The sequence below is a fragment of the Balaenoptera acutorostrata genome, chromosome 3, assembly GCF_949987535.1.
Source record: "Balaenoptera acutorostrata chromosome 3, mBalAcu1.1, whole genome shotgun sequence".
NCBI classification, from domain to species: domain Eukaryota; kingdom Metazoa; phylum Chordata; class Mammalia; order Artiodactyla; family Balaenopteridae; genus Balaenoptera; species Balaenoptera acutorostrata.
Genome location: NC_080066.1, coordinates 167,896,312 through 167,914,712, shown reverse-complemented (window position 1 = coordinate 167,914,712; position 18,401 = coordinate 167,896,312). Strand labels below are relative to the sequence as shown.

General features: G+C 35.5%; 1 protein-coding gene across 3 annotated transcripts in view; it reads right to left on the bottom strand.

The window, feature by feature from the left end:
- TRIP11 (thyroid hormone receptor interactor 11) overlaps nucleotides 1–18,401 on the bottom strand; it is a 69,171-nt gene that overhangs the window by 18,127 nt on the left and 32,643 nt on the right. For all 3 annotated transcript variants that reach the window (XM_007198609.2, XM_057543033.1, XM_057543034.1), the window contains 5 exons: nucleotides 16,828–16,968; nucleotides 16,040–16,233; nucleotides 12,418–12,581; nucleotides 10,236–10,339; nucleotides 4,656–4,755 (listed from right to left, as the gene is read on the bottom strand). In XM_007198609.2, coding sequence (XP_007198671.2) covers nucleotides 4,656–4,755; nucleotides 10,236–10,339; nucleotides 12,418–12,581; nucleotides 16,040–16,233; nucleotides 16,828–16,968 — 703 coding nt within the window. The remainder of the gene's footprint in view (nucleotides 1–4,655; nucleotides 4,756–10,235; nucleotides 10,340–12,417; nucleotides 12,582–16,039; nucleotides 16,234–16,827; nucleotides 16,969–18,401) is intronic.

Sequence of the window (18,401 nt, the reverse complement as noted above, 5' to 3'; positions counted from 1 at the left end):
TATACATTTAAAAATACAACCATTAAGTTGAAAAGGGCCTAATTATTTACCTAATTGACATAGCTTTTTTCTTAACTAAAATGTTGACATTTTCTAGTATACCCAGATGTTTATATCATCACAAATAATTTTTTTAACTATTTATGGCAATTCAGAAAACTGCATCTGGTATTTCTTATATGTTTCCTCTAAAATCACCACTTCTGCCAAAAACATCTATAAAGAAATCCCTCAAAAGGTTTGGGTAACAAAGCGTCTGGGAATGTATCTGGCCTATGTTCAACAGGACATTATATGTTTTCTTGTATAAATCGTGTCCTGGAAAACGGAATGTCTTTATTTAAAATAAAAACTCTACCATCCAACACCATAAAGGCGGTTCCATGAAAAACATTTTAAACTTCTTTTATATGTGTAGTTTTAAAATACATTTTTATGCTTCATATTACAGTTGGTTTACTGGGGCTTATTTTATACATTCTTCTAGATTTTCTTTAAAAAACACTGTAAGGAAATTTTCCATTCTGAACTCATAGAAGACTTCTTTTTTAAAAGCAGTCACCAAACCTTCTTAAAATAAGAAAAAATCAGTGATGAGGCCCTTTCAGATATGGCTATAAACTGGCACACAGACCAGAAGACTTCCCCAGTGCTAGAATCTAAACTTGTATTGCTTATGAAAATTTATTTTTCTTGGTGTACCATAAAATTTACCACCCTTTTGAATAATCATTATCAAAACAATAACTCTTTTTTGCTTGCTATTTCAATTTTATCCAATCGTTTTCACTTAAGCAGGAATTTATCTCAAGGATGATGGTAGAGAATAATAAGCGAAAGAAGGAAAATGTTAAATTTGGCCATGAATATAGGAAGATAACACGTCTTTTCATGGTTCAGGTTTCCACAGGTAGTATATTTTCCCATGAATGACAATTCCATAGAAATTCTGAACTCTGATCAACTCAGAATAGTTAATGAAAGACACTGTCCTATCTGCTTCATAGAGGACTAATGTCTTAAGTTTGAAAAAATCAATAGAATATAGGATGGCATGTGAAATAAGTCTTTGGAACTACACTGAAAAAGAACACTTTCAGGTAACATGTTGAAAGAATAACTTCTAAAAGGAAGGGGAGCAGTAATTCTTCTACCAGCCAACATTATCTATTAAAATATAGCACCTATAGGATCTTTTTTTTTTTTTTTAATTTTTGTCTTTGTTGGGTCTTTGTGGATGCTCGTGGGCTTTCTCTAGCTGCGATGAGCAGGCTTCTCATTGCAGTGGCTTCTCTTGTTGCGGAGCATGGGCTCTAGGCATGTGGGCTTCAGTAGTTGTGGCACACGGGCTCAGTAGTTGTGGCGCATGGGCTTAGTTGCTCTGCGGCATGTGGGATCTTCCTGGACCAGGGCTCGAACCCATGTCCCCTGCATTGGCAGGCAGATTCTTATCCACCGCGCCACCAGGGAAGCTCGTAGCACCTATAGGATCTGAGGGTTTCTTTTCATTGTTACTTTCACTTGGTGTGTGGGTCAGGGGGATGAGGGGGAGAAGACAAAGAACTACTTACATTTGGGGAGTAAAATCCTACTACTAGTTTAGAGCTCTGTCTGCTCAAGTTTCTTTCCGCCATGGACTGTCCCTAACCCTTCATGGGATTCTTGGAGAACTAAATATGCACTGTCTGACCAGAGTTGAGCACCACTGTCTTAAACTATGAAGCTATGGTGTACCTATGCCATGTGTTACTTCATTAACTAAGCTCCCTGAAAACAAAGGGATCCTATCTAGTATCTCACACAGCATCTAACATGAAGCCAAGTAGTTGGTTCTCATTAAGTATTTAATGCCTGATTAAGGCATCTTCATACTTTTCATACAAAGCCTGTAAATACTTGGAACTCAAAACCACAATTGCACATACACGGCACTGACAGTTATGGACTCTAAGAATGATTGAAATAATCAACAATTTACTATTTTAATACTGGTGTTATAAGCAATAGCTCCCTTTTCATATGTTTGACCAGACTGAATCATCTCATCTCTGGTGGCAATTACATAATTAAGCATTTCAAATAAAATACCACTTTTTAAAATGAGTTTCCTAATATTGTTTAAATGTTGAAACTGCATATCAACTAATCATCAACAGTCTACAGATGCTTAGAAATAAAACAATACTTTGCCTCTACGATTCAAGTCTCTGTGTACTTTCTTGCAACAAAAGCCAATCTGTCTTTTTCAAAATTGTTTCTCCTGGCAAATATTTTTGCTGTCTGGCCAAGTTTTGCATTAAAAATAAAGTACAGTATTACAACATCAATCAACATTTAAAGTACTTAATGATCTATGAAAGAAAATATACAGTGATTCTTTTGAAACAACCAAGCCAATCAAAGTTTTATTTATATTATCATATCAAGAGTACAGCTTTGATAAAATAAAATCACATTTGTGTTTAGAGATCTAAAAGCAATATTAAGCACTTAGGTAATAAAAGAAAACAGACTGTTAAGAAGAGCTTAAATGGCAAGAATGACTTAAAGAGACAGAACTGTCTGTCCCTTTACCCCCGCTTCCTGTCTGTGCAACACTGGCCTCTCGCCTGCCCTTTCAAATACCAGTTGTATAAGCATAATTAGAGCTTTTTCTGTGGCTAATATTAACTTTACAAAATGAGTCCAAAGTTCCTATATATTTACAATGAATTATTACTGGTAACTTTTTACACGAATAGGGACCTAGGCCACCTAAGCCTTGCATTTACAATCAAAATCTAAAAATATTCTACTCCTGAGGATTTAAATGGTGCCTAAACAACTTACTAAGTAGTGCAGGGACTCTGATAACATTTAGCAACTACAATAAGTCATAGAATTTTTTATCTTACCATCATCTACTGGGAATGACATAGGTAGTTGTCTAAAAAGGTATGTGAACTTAATTAAATATTAAAGTAGCATGACATATATAGCAACCTTGTCACAGACCAATGAGTTGGTTCAGAATACTGCCTTTTTACCTTCATTAGTCTAGCCCTTCCCTAGGATATCAATTCTTTGGCTAAACCCTTGGGTGCTCAGTATGTCTCCTCCAGGTTGCCCGTATGTCTTCCAGATAATGTTGTAGTTACATTGGTTTTCAACCTAACTAGACTGTTTTCCCAACAAACACTGCCTCCAGGTAAGGGCAACCATTTCAATATTTAGGGCGCAGCACAGAGGATATTGTCCTATCTTCGAAGGAGATATACAGAACAAAATACAAGTCAGACTATAAACAACTGTTTTCCTGACAAGAAGAAATACAGTAACATGGAAAGATTATGAACTTTGGTCAAGAATAAAAGATCAGTTTAAATCTCAGTTTCTTTAACTTATAAAATAGAACTAAATACTACCTACTTTACAGTTTCTTGTGAAGAGTAAATAAAATATGAGAAGACTAAATAATACAGTATAGATTATATAAAATGCCCATGATACTCAATATATAATTGTTTCCTTATTGTCCATTTCCAGCCCCTCTATTACATTTAGAGTTCTAAGGCTGGCCAAATCTTACAAAGCAAACAGAGGACTTTTAGTTGGGCACTGATTTGCCACAGAATCAAGTTTTCTTGAGGACAATACCTCACATGATCTTATTTTTTATTCTTAACAATCTCTCATCTCCTGTCTCCTGCTGGTTTTAGGCCAACTTCCTCGGCTTGTCCTTTGGTATCCACACTTCAGTGATTTGTCTACTTGCCTCCGTAATGTCCAAGTCACTGTTTCTATTGTCTGACAGTATTTGTGCTGTACCATCTCCTGCTTTTTCCTATTTCTAACTCTATTTCATGTTAGGGGGTACTTCTTAATTACTTCATTACATGCCTTGGTACTATTGTGCCTAACCCAGACACCTAAAGTTGACACATTTCTAGGTTCCTATCACCTTTCCAATAACCTTTAATCATTATCTACTAAATGTAGCCCTAGAATAGCTTCAACTTCCTGGGGACTGTTACATCAGAGATTAAATGAGAGCATGCCATCTTTGTCAGCAGTTAAGAGTTAACAGAGCACTATGAACCACCTGATTATCTGAGGCCCAACTGATAATCCTAAACACAGGACTCACCCTGGGGAATTGACAGGGCCTATGAGACAATTTACAAGCATCAAAAAATACATGATGAGTGCCTGCATGTAAAGCACCATCTACAATCATAAACAGCTAGTTATAGCCAGACATTCATTCCACAAAAAGTTACTCTTTTACTTGAGACTTACAAGTACTTACTTGTAAGTACTTACTCTAACGTATCAGACAGCTTTAGGCAGGATGACCACAGACTGAACAGGGAAAAGTTATACCATGACAAGTCGAGTCAGTCGAATCAATACCTTTGATGGTCAACAGGGTGACAGCCAGCACAACTGGACTGCCTCAATATTCCGGAAAACTAACTGGACAGCCAGGGCCAACTTATGACTCTGGTTTCACTAGGACCAGATTCAAATCAAAGCAAACTGGTCATGGGAGATGGAAATGGAAGTCACACACTAATGGCAGTTGGTCTCACTCGACTGTACCAATGCATGGGGGGAAACCACATCTGATTCAATACTAGTGTTGTAAGGGAAAAAGGAAAAGGAAAAAAACCTACTTTGTTTTTTAAGTTCTTCAATTTGTTCTTCCTTTAAATCTAACTGTTCTGTAAGTCTTGATGCTGAATCCAACGCAGCATTTGCTTCATCCAAACGCTCCTGAGGAAGAAAAGTTCATTAAAAAGCAGCATGCAAAAACTATTTCACAAACTATAGGGCTGGAAGACATCTTAAAGTCAATCAACCCCTTTCAGCTAATGAAGCTGTACTTCTGTGACCTTGGGCAAGTTCATTTGATACTAATAAGTATCAAAGATAGAACCCACACTTCACAACACAATAATGTCTCTTTCAGAGAAACCAAATAAAAAAGAGAATGCTATTTAAAGACAATATGGTGACAAAAGTTTAAAAAGTGACAATAATAGGAATAAAAACTACAAGAAAAATACAAAAAGTCAAGAAATATAGCAACAAATTTTTTTTTTTTTTTTTGGCTGTGTTGGGTCTTCGTTGCTGCGCATGGGCTTTCTCTAGTTGCGGCAAGCGGGGACTACTCTTTGTTGAGGTGCGTGGGCTTCTCATTGCGGTGGCTTCTCTTGTTGTGGAGCTCGGGCTCTAGGCGCACAGGCTTAAGTAGCTGTGGCACGCGGGCTCTGTAGTTTGCGGCTTGTGGGCTCTAGAGCACAGGCTCAGTAGTTGTGGTGCATGGGCTTAGTTGCTCCGTGGCATGTGGGATCTTCCCGGACTAGGGCTCGAACCCACGTCCCCTGCACTGGCAGGCGGATTCTTAACCACTGCACCACCAGGGAAGTCCCAACAAATGTTCTTTTTTAATTTTTGCAAGTCTGATGGGTATAAAGTGATGTTTCATTATTACTTTATTACTTTAATTTTTATTTCTCTAACTATAATCCATACTAGTGAATTTGAGTAATTTTTCATGTTAATAGGACAGCTGGATCTGCTCTTATGCAGAAATCTTTGTATACCTTGCCCATTTTTCCATTGAGCTGTCTTTCTCTCACCAGTTTGTAAGAGCACCTTATATAGTAGATATGAACCCTTTGTCATCAGTGCTACAAATATAGTCAAACATGTCCTACTTTGATTCTTGAGTTTTAGTCTAGGTTAGGCTCCTCCCTGCCCTGAACTGCACATGTGGTCTTCTAGATTTTCTTGGAAGATATTTTTCTTTTTTAACATTTATATCTTTAAAACAGTATTTCTCAGTAGGAGTTCTTTCAATATTCCTGGCCTCTGGCCACTAAATGCCAGAAGGTCTACCCACAGTCACTGTAACAGCCAAAAATACCCCTCAGATTTCCAGCACCACTCCCAGTTGAGAATCCTTGCTTTAATACAGTTGGAATTTACTTTTGTATATAGTGTAAGACAGGGGTCCAATTTCATTTTCTTCCATACAGACAGCCGGTTGTATCTACTGTTTATTAGATAACCTACCCTTTTCCCCACTGAACTGAAAGTAGTTTAGGGTTTAGTTTTAAATTTAATTCTCAAATATAACCTGGGCTCCATTTCTGGATTCTCCTTCCGTTCCACTAATCTAGTCAATATGGTATTGATTTATGGCTCTATTCTGACATTTAGTAGGCAAGTCCCTCCTCACCATTATTCTTTCACACAATTTTCTTGGCTATTCTAGAGGATTCACCCATGTACATGTCAGGTCCAGTTTCATCATCTTGAATCAGAGTGTGATAGCTTTTTTGATGTATCATCTTGGATAGGCTAGTCCCCAGTTACCAAGTCAAACTTAAGGTAGGTATTGCTGTGAAGGTATTTTGCAAATGTAATCAAAGCCCAAATCAGCTGAATTTATGGAAGGCACATTATCCTGGATAATCAGGGTAGACCTGATTGAACCAGCTGAAACTCCTTGAAATCAGGACTGAGGTTTCTCCATAAAGAAGTTCCATCTGTGGACAGCAACTTCAGCCCATGCCCACAGAGTCCATCCTGCTTGTGATTTTTTTTCCTGACCACCTGTGGACAACAGCTTTGGCCCACGCCTATGAGTTCCAGCCTGCCTCTGATGTGATCTTCCCATTTTGACTGCCAAACCTACCTAACTTGCTTAGCCAGGCCCCACAATGTTGCCAATTCCTTGTAACAAATCTCATAGGTATCCATATATAGTACATACATCAATGTATATGTGTATGTATATGTATGTGTACATATGTGTACACACATACACATCCTACTGGTTCTGCTTCTCAGGTTAAACCTTAACTGATACAAAGAGAGACTGAAACAAAAAAATTTTAAACAAAATCAACATCCAAAATCAACAAGATTAAATTTAGTGTAAAGGAAATTTAAATAAACTTTCATATGACTTTGTTAACCTCATAGCATTTATATTTAAGAAATAATTAAAGCTTAAAAAAACTACACTAAGACGTTTTTGAAAATTAACATTTAGATTTCATTATTCTTTCTACCATTATTTTGTTTTTTATTTCATTAATTTCAACTTTTATCTTTACTAATTCCCTCTCAGTTTCTTCTGATTTATTTTGTTGTTTTTCTAAATATATATTACATTAAAAATTTTTTTAAATAGAGCTAGTTTAAAAAGAAGATCTGGACTTCTAACAGTATGACCAACTAGAGATTTTGGACCCACTGAAAACAAAAGCATCAAATAAAATATCTTTTTAATGTGTTAATGAGCTAACCAGAAAGTAAGCATAAATGGTGAATAAACATATTAAAAGATGCTTGACCTCATTACTAGAAATGCAAATTAAAACCATAAGATAGCCCTTCCCACCTACCACATTGTCAAACACTTTAAAAAATTCTGATAATGCTAGCATTGCTGAGGGTGTAGAACAAGAACTCTTAGTACCACTGGTAGGAGAAAATTAGCACAAGTGCTTTAGAAAACAATTTGCCCCCAAATCTAATAAAATTGAAATTGCCCATATATATCCCATGACTCAGCAATTCCAATCGAGATACACACCTGAAACTCTTATACATGTGCACCAGGAGATATAAACAAGGAAATTCATAAACACATTGTTTGTATGGCAGATAAGGGAAATGTCCTTTATCAGGAAAATGGGTAAATAAATTACATATTCATGCAAGGAATACAGCAGTGAAAATAATGAACCTTCTAACACAATAACTACACAGTTACACGGCTGAAACTCATGAACATAATACTAAGCAAAAAAAGCAAGCCTCAGAAGAATTCCATTTACATACAGTTCAGAATTCCATTTATACAGAGTTTAAAAATATGCAAAACCAAACAATGTACTGTAAAAAGATGTAAATCTATGTGATAAAACCATAAAGAAAAACAAGGGGTAAAATACATAAAAGGTGATAAGAAGGAGAGGAGATGTGGAGGGGTGCTTACGGAACTTCAAAGGGTGACATTCTTTTACTGGGTGGTGAGTATGTGGGTATTTGCTGTATTGCTATTCTTATATTTTATACGTATTATCTAAATATTGTTTTGCAGTCACTCAACATTTAGTAAAAATTTTAAAACATTAAAGGAAGTATGTCTTCAATTATTTAGAATATTAATATGCCTAAACAGCATATTCACCTCTAGTGACAGATACATAAATTTTATTACTTTCCACCAGCTATCACCAGAGTCTACTTATGACTCAGAAAAGTTTATCCTACATCAAACAGCAAGTCACTGTGGTGTCTCTTCATGGGGTTCATTTAATTTATTTCTTATATATAATATTTATAGGCATGAAATACAGCATAATAATAAAGAGAAAAATATTTTAAAGAATTAAGGTGCAATATGGTCACCTTATCTTTGATAAAGGAGGCAAGAGTATACAGTGGTGAAAAGACAGCCTCTTCAATAAGTGGTGCTGGGAAAACTGGACAGCTACATGTAAAAGAATGAAATTAGAACACTTCCTAACACCATACACAAAAATAAACTCAAAATGGATTAAAGCCCTAAATGTAAGGCCAGACACTATAAAACTCTTAGAGGAAAACATAGGCAGACACTCTATGACATAAATCACAGCAAGATCCTTTTTGATGCACTTCCTAGAGAAATGGAAATAAAAACAAAAATAAACAAATGGGACCTAATGAAACTTAAAAGCTTTTGCACAGCAAAGGAAACCATAAACAAGACCAAAAGACAACCCTCAGAATCCGAGAAAATATTTGCAAACGAAGCAACTGACAAAGGGTTAATCTCCAAAATACATAAGCAGCTCATGCAGTTCAATATCAAACAAACAACCCAATCCAAAAATGGGCAGAAGACCTAAATAGACATTTCTCCAAAGAAGATAAACAGATTGCCAACAAACACATGAAAGGATGCTCAACAGCACTAATCATTAGGGAAATGCAAATCAAAACTACAATGAGGTATCATCTCACACCGGTCAGAATGGTCATCATCAAAAAAATCTACAAACAATAAATGCTGGAGAGGGTGTGGAGAAAAGGGAACCCTCTTGCACTGTTGGTGGGAATGTAAATTGATACAGCCACTATGGAGAACAATATGGAGGTTCCTTAAAAAACTAAACATAGAACTACCATATGACCCAACAATCCCACTGCTGGGCATATACCCTGAGAGAACCGTAATTCAAAAAGAGTCATGTACCACAATGTTCATTGCAGCTCTATTTACAATAGCCAGGACATGGAAGCAACCTAAATGTCCATCGACAGATGAATGGATAAAGAAGATGTGGCACATATATACAATGGAATATTACTCAGCCATAAAAAGAAACAAAATTGAGTTATTTGTAGTGAGGTGGATGGACCTAGAGTCTGTCATACAGAGTGAAGTAAGTCAGAAAGAGAAAAACAAATACTGTATGCTAACACATATATATATGGAATCTAAAAAAAAGAAATGGTTTTGATGAACCCAGGGGCAGGACAGGAATAAAGACAGAGATATAGAGAATGGGCTTGAGGAGACGGGGAGGGGGGAGGGTAAGCTGGGACGAAGTGAGAGAGTAGCACTGACATATATACACTACCAAATGTAAAATAGACAGCTAGTGGGAAGCAGCTGCATGGCACAGGGAGAACAGCTCGGTGCTTTGTGACCACCTAGAGGGGTGGGATAAGGAGGGTGGGAGGGAGACAGAAGAGGGAGGGGATATGGGGATACACATATGCATATAGCTGATTCACTTTGTTATACAGCAGAAACTAACAACACTGTAAAGCAATTATACTCTGATAAAGATGTTAAAAAAAAAAGATACAGCAAAAAAAAAAAGAATTAAGGTGCAAAAGAAAAAGATCTAATGGGATAATATACATTATTTTAATCCATGTGAAATAAAGTGCCCAATATATTTTGTTGAAAACAGAAAATTATACAGTTAAAATTTTACATTAATTTTTTTTAGTGATCTCTAAAATGCCCACCTGTGCTAAAAATTTAAATCTCATATTTGCTGTGTCTGTGCTAAACTATAAGTAACATGAGGGAAATCCTAAGTATCTTATTCACTGTTATGCCTCAGTGACAACATCTACTAAATTAACTGTTTAGGAGATTATTTCCAAGACAAAAATTCTACAAGTAATTGTTTTGTGCATAATAAAATTTACAAGAGTAAATTATTTCAACCAACCTGTAATGATACGAGTTTTCCTTCCAGATTTTCTGCCTTTTTCTTCCATTCAGCAACAAGTTGCTTGTGCTTTTCTAGTTCAGCAGAATACATAGCTTTTTCCTCTAAAGAGGAAAAAGAAGTTACATTACTATTTTGTAATTGTGTGATAAAATTAGAATTTTAAACCACTTGAAATTTTAATAATTCAACAAAAATAGTTCAAATGTCTTAACAAGAAAATTATATATGCCTTAGTGATGACGTTAACTGGAATTAAAGTAATGAGATCACTTTCCTCTGCTTAAATCCTTCTGCACCATGTCCATCTTGCAAACTTTCCCTCCCTTCAGAACTCTACTCAAATATTTCCTCTTTAGCAAAGCTTTTTCTATGGCCTCAGTACCATACTATTTTGTACACATGTCCACTCTAGTATTATACAGAGCAGACCTAGAGAATTCTTACGTATAAAATTCAAAATTTCACCCACAGGAGTAACCCTGATATGTACGTATGTACAAATGTTAAGTTTTGCTCAGGCACAAAACTATAACTTCTTTAACTTCATTAGCCTCACATCCTCTAACCGCCTGCCCCTCCACTAGCAGTTCATGCATTGCCAGTAATTACAGAATGTATGAGTTGACAAATGGATGGGTAAATTATCTAAAGGGGGTAAATCTGAGGATGGGAGGCAGATGTGAAAAAGCATATTTGGTTATCAGGGTACGTGTGCTCTGGTCACTATTACTATGTGCCTAGAAAAGTACTTTCCACCTGAACTAGAAAAATGCAGTTACCTTAAAGTATAGATGAACAGCTAAGAACAAATTAATCAATACTTCAAAAGAGAGTAATTACTGATGATTAACTCTCTGAAGTGGATTCAACCTCCAACCAACATCTCAACATCTATCTTTTTTTTTCTACATGTGTGCCTCTCTCTTCCTTTGTACTCCCCTTTATCATGTGAACCTCCTTACTATGTTACCCTCATACTTCCCTCAACTCTCGCCTTAACTAAAGTATCATAATATGACACTAAAAAAAATTTTTTAACAATTAGTATATACAGTTTATGTTCTCTACTCTTAACTGTAAAAAAAGTCTAATTTGTTGATGGCTACTTATCTTCTCCCCCTACAAGTGGGTAACCTTTCAAAGATTTCCCTATGCTTAATCTAAAACAGCACTCAAGCCAAAATTCCCCAAACTATGGCTGATCTGTGAACAACACAGGTTTGAACTGCATGGGTCCACCATATGTAGATTTTTTTCAGTAAATATATTGGAAAACTTTTTGGAGATTTGAGACAATTTGAAAAAGCAGATGAACCACATAGACTAGAAATATCAAAAACATTAAGAAAAAGGTTATGTCACGAATGCTTGAAATACATGTAGATACTAGTCTATCCTAACATAGGCAGAAGGTGAGTGATAATATAAATTTAACAATATGTTAGTTTTCTTACTGTTTTATAACTTTGCTTCCAAAGAATCACATTACCATAAGGTATGCCTCTCTCTCTTGTAATTGGAGAAATTACATATCAGCCTATCATCACAAGTAAGCGGTTTTTTTAAAAAATGTAACAATGGTTCCAGTACTATATTATGAATATACTGTTTTACTGTATACCATAAAAATTTTATAACCATTCATTAGTGTAAAGGCTAGGCTATCATAAAGTAATAGTATTGCTACTTCTTCATTATCAATCACGAATCATTATACCTAAATATGAATTTCTTTTTCACACATTTCATTTTTGATGTCTAGTGTTAGTAATATGTATAATATCTACAGTGTTTTCCATCATACAAGAGAATACTGATGTAGGTACTAACAGACAATTCATCTTGTAAACAGATGACATAAACTTATAGTATCAATAAATACAGTACAGTGAATGTATTTTCTCTTCCTTATGATTTTCTTAATAACATTTTCTTTTCTCTAGCTTCCTTTATTGTAAGAATACAGTATATAGTACATATAACATACAAAAAAATGTGTTAATTGACTATGTTATTAGTAAGGCTCCTGGTCAACAGTAGGCTATTAGGAGTTAAGTTCGGGGGAACTCAAGTTACGGATTTTCAACTGCATGGGGGGTAGGCATCCTAACCCATGCATTGTTCAAGGGTCAACCATACAATAATTCTTCTTCAGTGAAAGACTGGCCATACAACTGACCTTGCTGGAAATGCTCCAGGACCATCTGCAGGTTGGAGAGTGACAGAGCATACTGCTTTACTTGTTCCTGAGACATGGAAAGCTGTAGTGCAGTTTCATCCCTTTGCTTGGATGCCACGTTCAACTGTTCCTGCAATGACTCTACCTGTAAACTGGCCTGATGGCTTTAAACAAAAAGAATAAAAGTCAAACTGTTTCTATCTATTTAGACACTTTGACAAGATGAAATACCTTCCTTACATTTTACTGCACTAAATGCAAGTTATATTTAAAGTATTTAGATACTTTAACAAGATGAAACCTCTTCCCTACGTTTTTTTTATTGTGGTAAAATACACATAACATTTACCATTTTAACCATTTTTATGTGTACAGTTCAGAGGTAGTAAGTACACTCCCATGGCTGTACAACCATCACAACCATCCATCTCTAGCACTTTTTCATCTTCCCAAGCCGAAACTCCACACCCATTAAACAATAACCCCCTCTCCCCCCAGTAACCACCATTCTACTTTCTGTCTCTATGAATCTGACCTTCCCTACATTTTATTGCATTAAATTCAAGTTAGATTTCAAAGAAACTTGAAGAGTTCCTCTGATCTTCGTTCTCCCTGCTTTTGTTAATTCAATCATCCTTCCTGTGAAGGTGACTTTGAACAAATGGCAGTCATTTTAAACACAGAACTGGGCTAAACAAGATATGTCAGCTTAAGAAAAATTTACAAATAGCCTGCAACTTTTGTGTTTCGAGGCTAAAACTCTAAGATGTAATTTATCATAAACTTGTAAGTTGTAAGGGATCTTGGAAGTCATTTTGTCCACCTCCAACCCAACAAGCAATGGATTCTATGATACCCCCCTTGCTTTTGGCACTCACAATCCTAGTAAACCCACAACTTTGCAAAGGTTATCCCATCTTTTACTGTCATCTTTCTTTCTGCTTACATTAAATATAATAACTCCTACACCTGTCCCAAATCAGAGATTCCCTAAGATAATTACAGAACATCTATCCAGGCTTATGTCATTGAGGCACTTCCTTAATGTACAATTATTACATACAAAATATTGCAATAGCCTTTCCTGGGTTTTGAATATCCAGTTAAATTCTTATTCAGAGCAGCCCAATAAAACCCATTAAGAGCAGCTCACTTTGAAGAAACTTTACCCAATAGCACCCTCTTTTGGAAAAGGCAGTAAACTGATAACCAGAGGACTTAACTCTTCCCTCTTATGTCCCTGCACTTTATTCAACTTTGCTGGTTAGCAAATCACTCAAAGGGTGATTGTAAGGATGAAATGAACTGTGATATCATTCAAAAAGTTAATAAATACAAGACGTTACTATTGTTAAGGGCTCAAAACACCATAATCTGATTCTGTAGATTTGAGTTACTTACACACCAAATATTTATTGAACATCTATGAAACTATGTGTAAGAATGTATACTGTGGGAAGAGTGTGAAATAAATGGCATCATTCCTACCCACTGGTGAACTTACACTTCACTGGGTGGGAGAAAGTGTAAAGCAGCTCAACAATTACAAATACCCCTAAGTAAAATACAAGTGCCCTATCAAAGACTCAAAATATTATGCAGGTTCAAAGGAAAAACATCACACTAGGGTTTGATTTTGGATTTGAGGAGTGGGGTGCTAAACAAATAATTCATCATGAAGTGCTATTTGAAGAATAGGCAGGATTAACAGAAAAACAGTGGGCCCGAATCATGACAGTCTAACCTGGTTTTGAAAAAAGGAGCAACAAGACCACAGCCCTACCTACCGAAGGTTATTCTGCAGTTATTATGAATGGTAAACAAAAATAGGCAGAGATTAGAAACTATTTCAATTAGAGAAAATAAGGGCTTGAAAACTGAAAGGAAAGATGATCAATCTTACAGACTACGGATGTTTTGCTATTTCTGCCAATGTGAAACACATACACAAATGTTCACTCACTGTTTTAATTCTCATTTTAAACAAGTTCTTCTTCTGAGTCTGAAGGTACAATAATACATCCTACAAAGGGGGTAAGGAGTTCACCCTCAGAAATACTATCTCTACTGGCCTATATTCTCTTTGCAGAGATAATATCTACTATATCCTTATATTTCCCTCAGCACCATACACAGTAAAAAGATTAAAAGATGCACATACAACTAAAGGGAAGATAAATGGACATGATTTTTTTGGAAGATTATTTGGCAGTACATTTCAATCGTTTTAAAAACAGCCTTTCAATCAGAATTTCCATTTCTCAAAATTTACACTAAGGAAATAATCTGTCATCAACACAAAAATACCTATTTTGGGTTATCAAAACAGCACTCTTAGGCTTCCCTGGTGGCACAGTACTTAAGAATCTGCCTGACAATGCAGGGGACACAGGTTCGAGCCCTGGTCCGGGAAGATCCCACATGCCACGGAGCAACTAAGCCCGTGTGCTACAACTACTGAGCCTGCGCTCTAGAGCCCACGAGCCACAGCTACTGAGCCCTCGAGCCACAACTACTGAAGCCCACGTGCCTAGAGCCCGTGCTCTACAACAAGAGAAGCCACCGCAGTGAGAAGCCCGCGCACCACAACGAAGAGTAGCCACCACTCGCAGCAACGAAGACCCAATGCAGCCAAAAATAAAATAAATAAATTTATATAAAAAACAAAACAAAAACAAAACAGCACTCTTAGTAATTCTGAAAAGTTGAAACACTCTAAATGTCCAGTAATAAATGAGTGGGTTAAAGAAATTATGGCAAATCCAAATAATGGTATACTATGCAGCCATAAATGATACTGCAGGAACATATGGCTTAACGTGTACTCATATTCATATTATTAACTGATAGAAGCAGGTTACAAAACAGTATAAATAGTATGATCTCAATTTTGCTTTAAGAAAATAATATGTAATATATACACACGTATACAGAAGCATACAAAGGCACAAAAAAAGATTATCTCTGGATGAGTGAGTCTGTGGCTTTATGTTCTTTTGGTTTATGTGACTTTCCTGAAGTGGAAAATATGTTTTTGTAATAAGAAAAAAAAAAACACAACACATTTTATTGAGAGAAATAAAATTTAAAAATATATAAGCAGGGACCTGGTCACTCAAAAGTTCTAACAAGCCAGGAGTTAATTCACATTGACCTAGGCCTTTCCCTTGCTACTTCCTTTACTCTCTCCTTTCTAATATCCAAACTTTGTTCAACCTTAGATCACTTGATTAAAAATTAAATCACATAAATTAAATTAGTTCTTGGGGAACCTGACAACGCTAATTAAATAAGTCAGAATTTAAGTCTAGCCTCCTAAAATGATGAGAAGCAATTATCTAGGATAACAATTAAGATTTGGAGAAACCTCAGTTTGAATGCCAGATCTGGATAAGGGTTACAAACCCAAGTGTGACACCTACATGTGCACTTTGTGTGCCTGACCTTGAGAAGGTTATTAAACCTCTTTACCCTTAGTTTCTTAGTCTGTAAAATGGAGATAATGAATTTTGTGAGAATAAAATAAGGTAGCATATGAAAAATTCTGAGTCTGACACTCAGGAAGTATTTAATTAATGTTAATACTAAAAAAAAAAAAGAAAAAGAAAAAAGAAAAAGTTACCTTGCATTTTCCATTGCATTAGAGGATGAAACTAGCTTCTCCTCCAATACTGTTACTTTCTTTCTTAGCTTAGCCTCTCTATCTTCTGCAGCCAAAACTTCACGGGTGTAAGAATCTTCTGATTCTAAAAGATGGTTACGCAATCTCTCTAGCTCCTGGTTCAAGCGTAATTCTTTGTCACGTAAATGTTGAACCTAGGTAGAGGACATTTCTTTTATTTTTCTTCCATAAAATGCTCCCCCTTTCCCCTCCTACAAGCCACTCTGTTATCAAATCTTTCCCCATTATTGAAGTGTATTAATTGTATACTAATTTCTCATACTGCAAGATATATTTATGCTAAGAAAAAAGGCTCTTGAAATCATCTTGAATATTCATTTGGAAGGTTTACTTTGTAAGATCTCATTCCCTGTGGCTATAATGGAAAATGGAATTGTACAAAGTACTACGCTTTTTGTGACAGGCCACTTTTTCAGTAAATCTCATTTTTTTCATACTTTGTGGGTAGGAAATTTTTCTTATATCCAAGATATGCCATCTTTTTCTTTTCTTGAGGTATAATTTAATTTCAGGTATGAAACATAATGATTAGATCATGGTTTTTGCTTGAAAACTGAAACAGAATGCACTTTGGGAGATCAAAATCCTACTAAAGCGCATCAGAGTAAGACTAAGAAAAAAATCACCTAAGAGAAATTCATGTTAATTGATAATCTTTATAGTTTTCTTATTTAAGAGTTATTAGACTTAAGTGTTTGAATCACTATTTCTTTAAAGTGAAAGTATACCTCATTCTGTACAGCCGTGTTTTCCATTTGTTTCTGTTTCAGGGCCAACATGACTTGATCTCTCTCCTGCTGAAAGATAACTGTCTTCTCCTGCATTGACTTAACTGCATTTAAAAGTTGATTTAACTCCCCAGTCTTGCCCTTTTGGAAAGAAATAACTTTAGCTTTAAAGAAAAACACATTTTAAAAAAGACATTTCTTCATTAAATAATTTAAAAATTCAGTTAACTATGTCAAGGTCATCCAAAACAAGGAAAGTCTGAGAAACCATCACAGTCTAAAGGAGCCTAAAGAGACATGACAACTAACTATAATGTATCCTGGATGGGACATGGAACAAGAAAAGGACATTTGCTAAAAAATTAAGAAAATTCAAATAAACTATTAATGTATCTATAAGGTTCATTAGTTGTTGCCAATGTACCACAGTAACATAAGATGTTAATAAAAATAAGGGAAACAGGATGTGAGGTATATGGGAATGCTGTACTATCTTTCCAACTTTTCTAATAATCTGAAACAATTCTTAAAGAAAAAGTTTATCTAAAATGCTTTAAAAAGAACTCAAAAGACACAATCTCTTCAAACTTACCCTACACAACAAAGCATACACAAACCCCCAAATCACCCAAAAGTAAGTATGTGTGTGTGTGTGTATGTGTGTGTGTATGTGTGTCTATTCATCAGGCATATGCAACTGTTGTTAGGGAAAGTAACTGTGGAGTTGCTGGCACAGGAGAAAAACGGAAGTCATTTCACATGCACAACCTATTTTAAAAGAACATTTTGGCAACAATTTAACGAAAGCAACTCTAGAATGTTATCTTGCTAAGACTGTTAGTTAAATTTATTCCTGAATGCCTTCCATATAAGAACAATATATTAAAGACGGCAGGAAAAAAAAGATAACCTTTCATTGCAGAAGTAGGGCCATGAATTTAAGATGATAGCTAGAATTCTAAAAAGCACAAAAAAGTGTCAGACTGTTTACAGCCAATTCTTTTCTCTGTTTGAAAAGTGCCTATCGTCTGAATCTATTTATAGATTGGTATCATTTTTACATTTTCATGTAAACTTTCCATTTCTTTAAGAATACATAACACGTCCCCCAGGACAAATCATTGAAACCAAAACATAAAACCATCTGTTCCTTTTATCTCAACACCCCCTCCTGGAAAAGAAGGCCAATATTTTCCAAACAGTTTTTCAGTTCAACATTTTTTTCATATTAGAGAAATGCTTGACAATTAAAGAGCTGAAGATCTCCTGTTGAGAACACTCCTGTCTCCCTAAAGAAAAATGTTGTTACATTCAAAATAAAGGTATTCTTCAATTATATAGAGTATTATAAGAAATCAATTAGTTTATGCCAATTACCCTCAAGTAATACAATACTTAAGTACAACTTAACTAACTTAGGAAAGCTTCCTGAAAGGTAGGTGAGCCTTAATTAAATGTGTACACTTTGGATCTATAAATGTCAATGAAATAGAATTAGACTGTACAAGATGCTAAAACTACAATAGGTAAAAACATATAAAAAGAATACTTTATTGTCCTCCTCTCCTCCATTA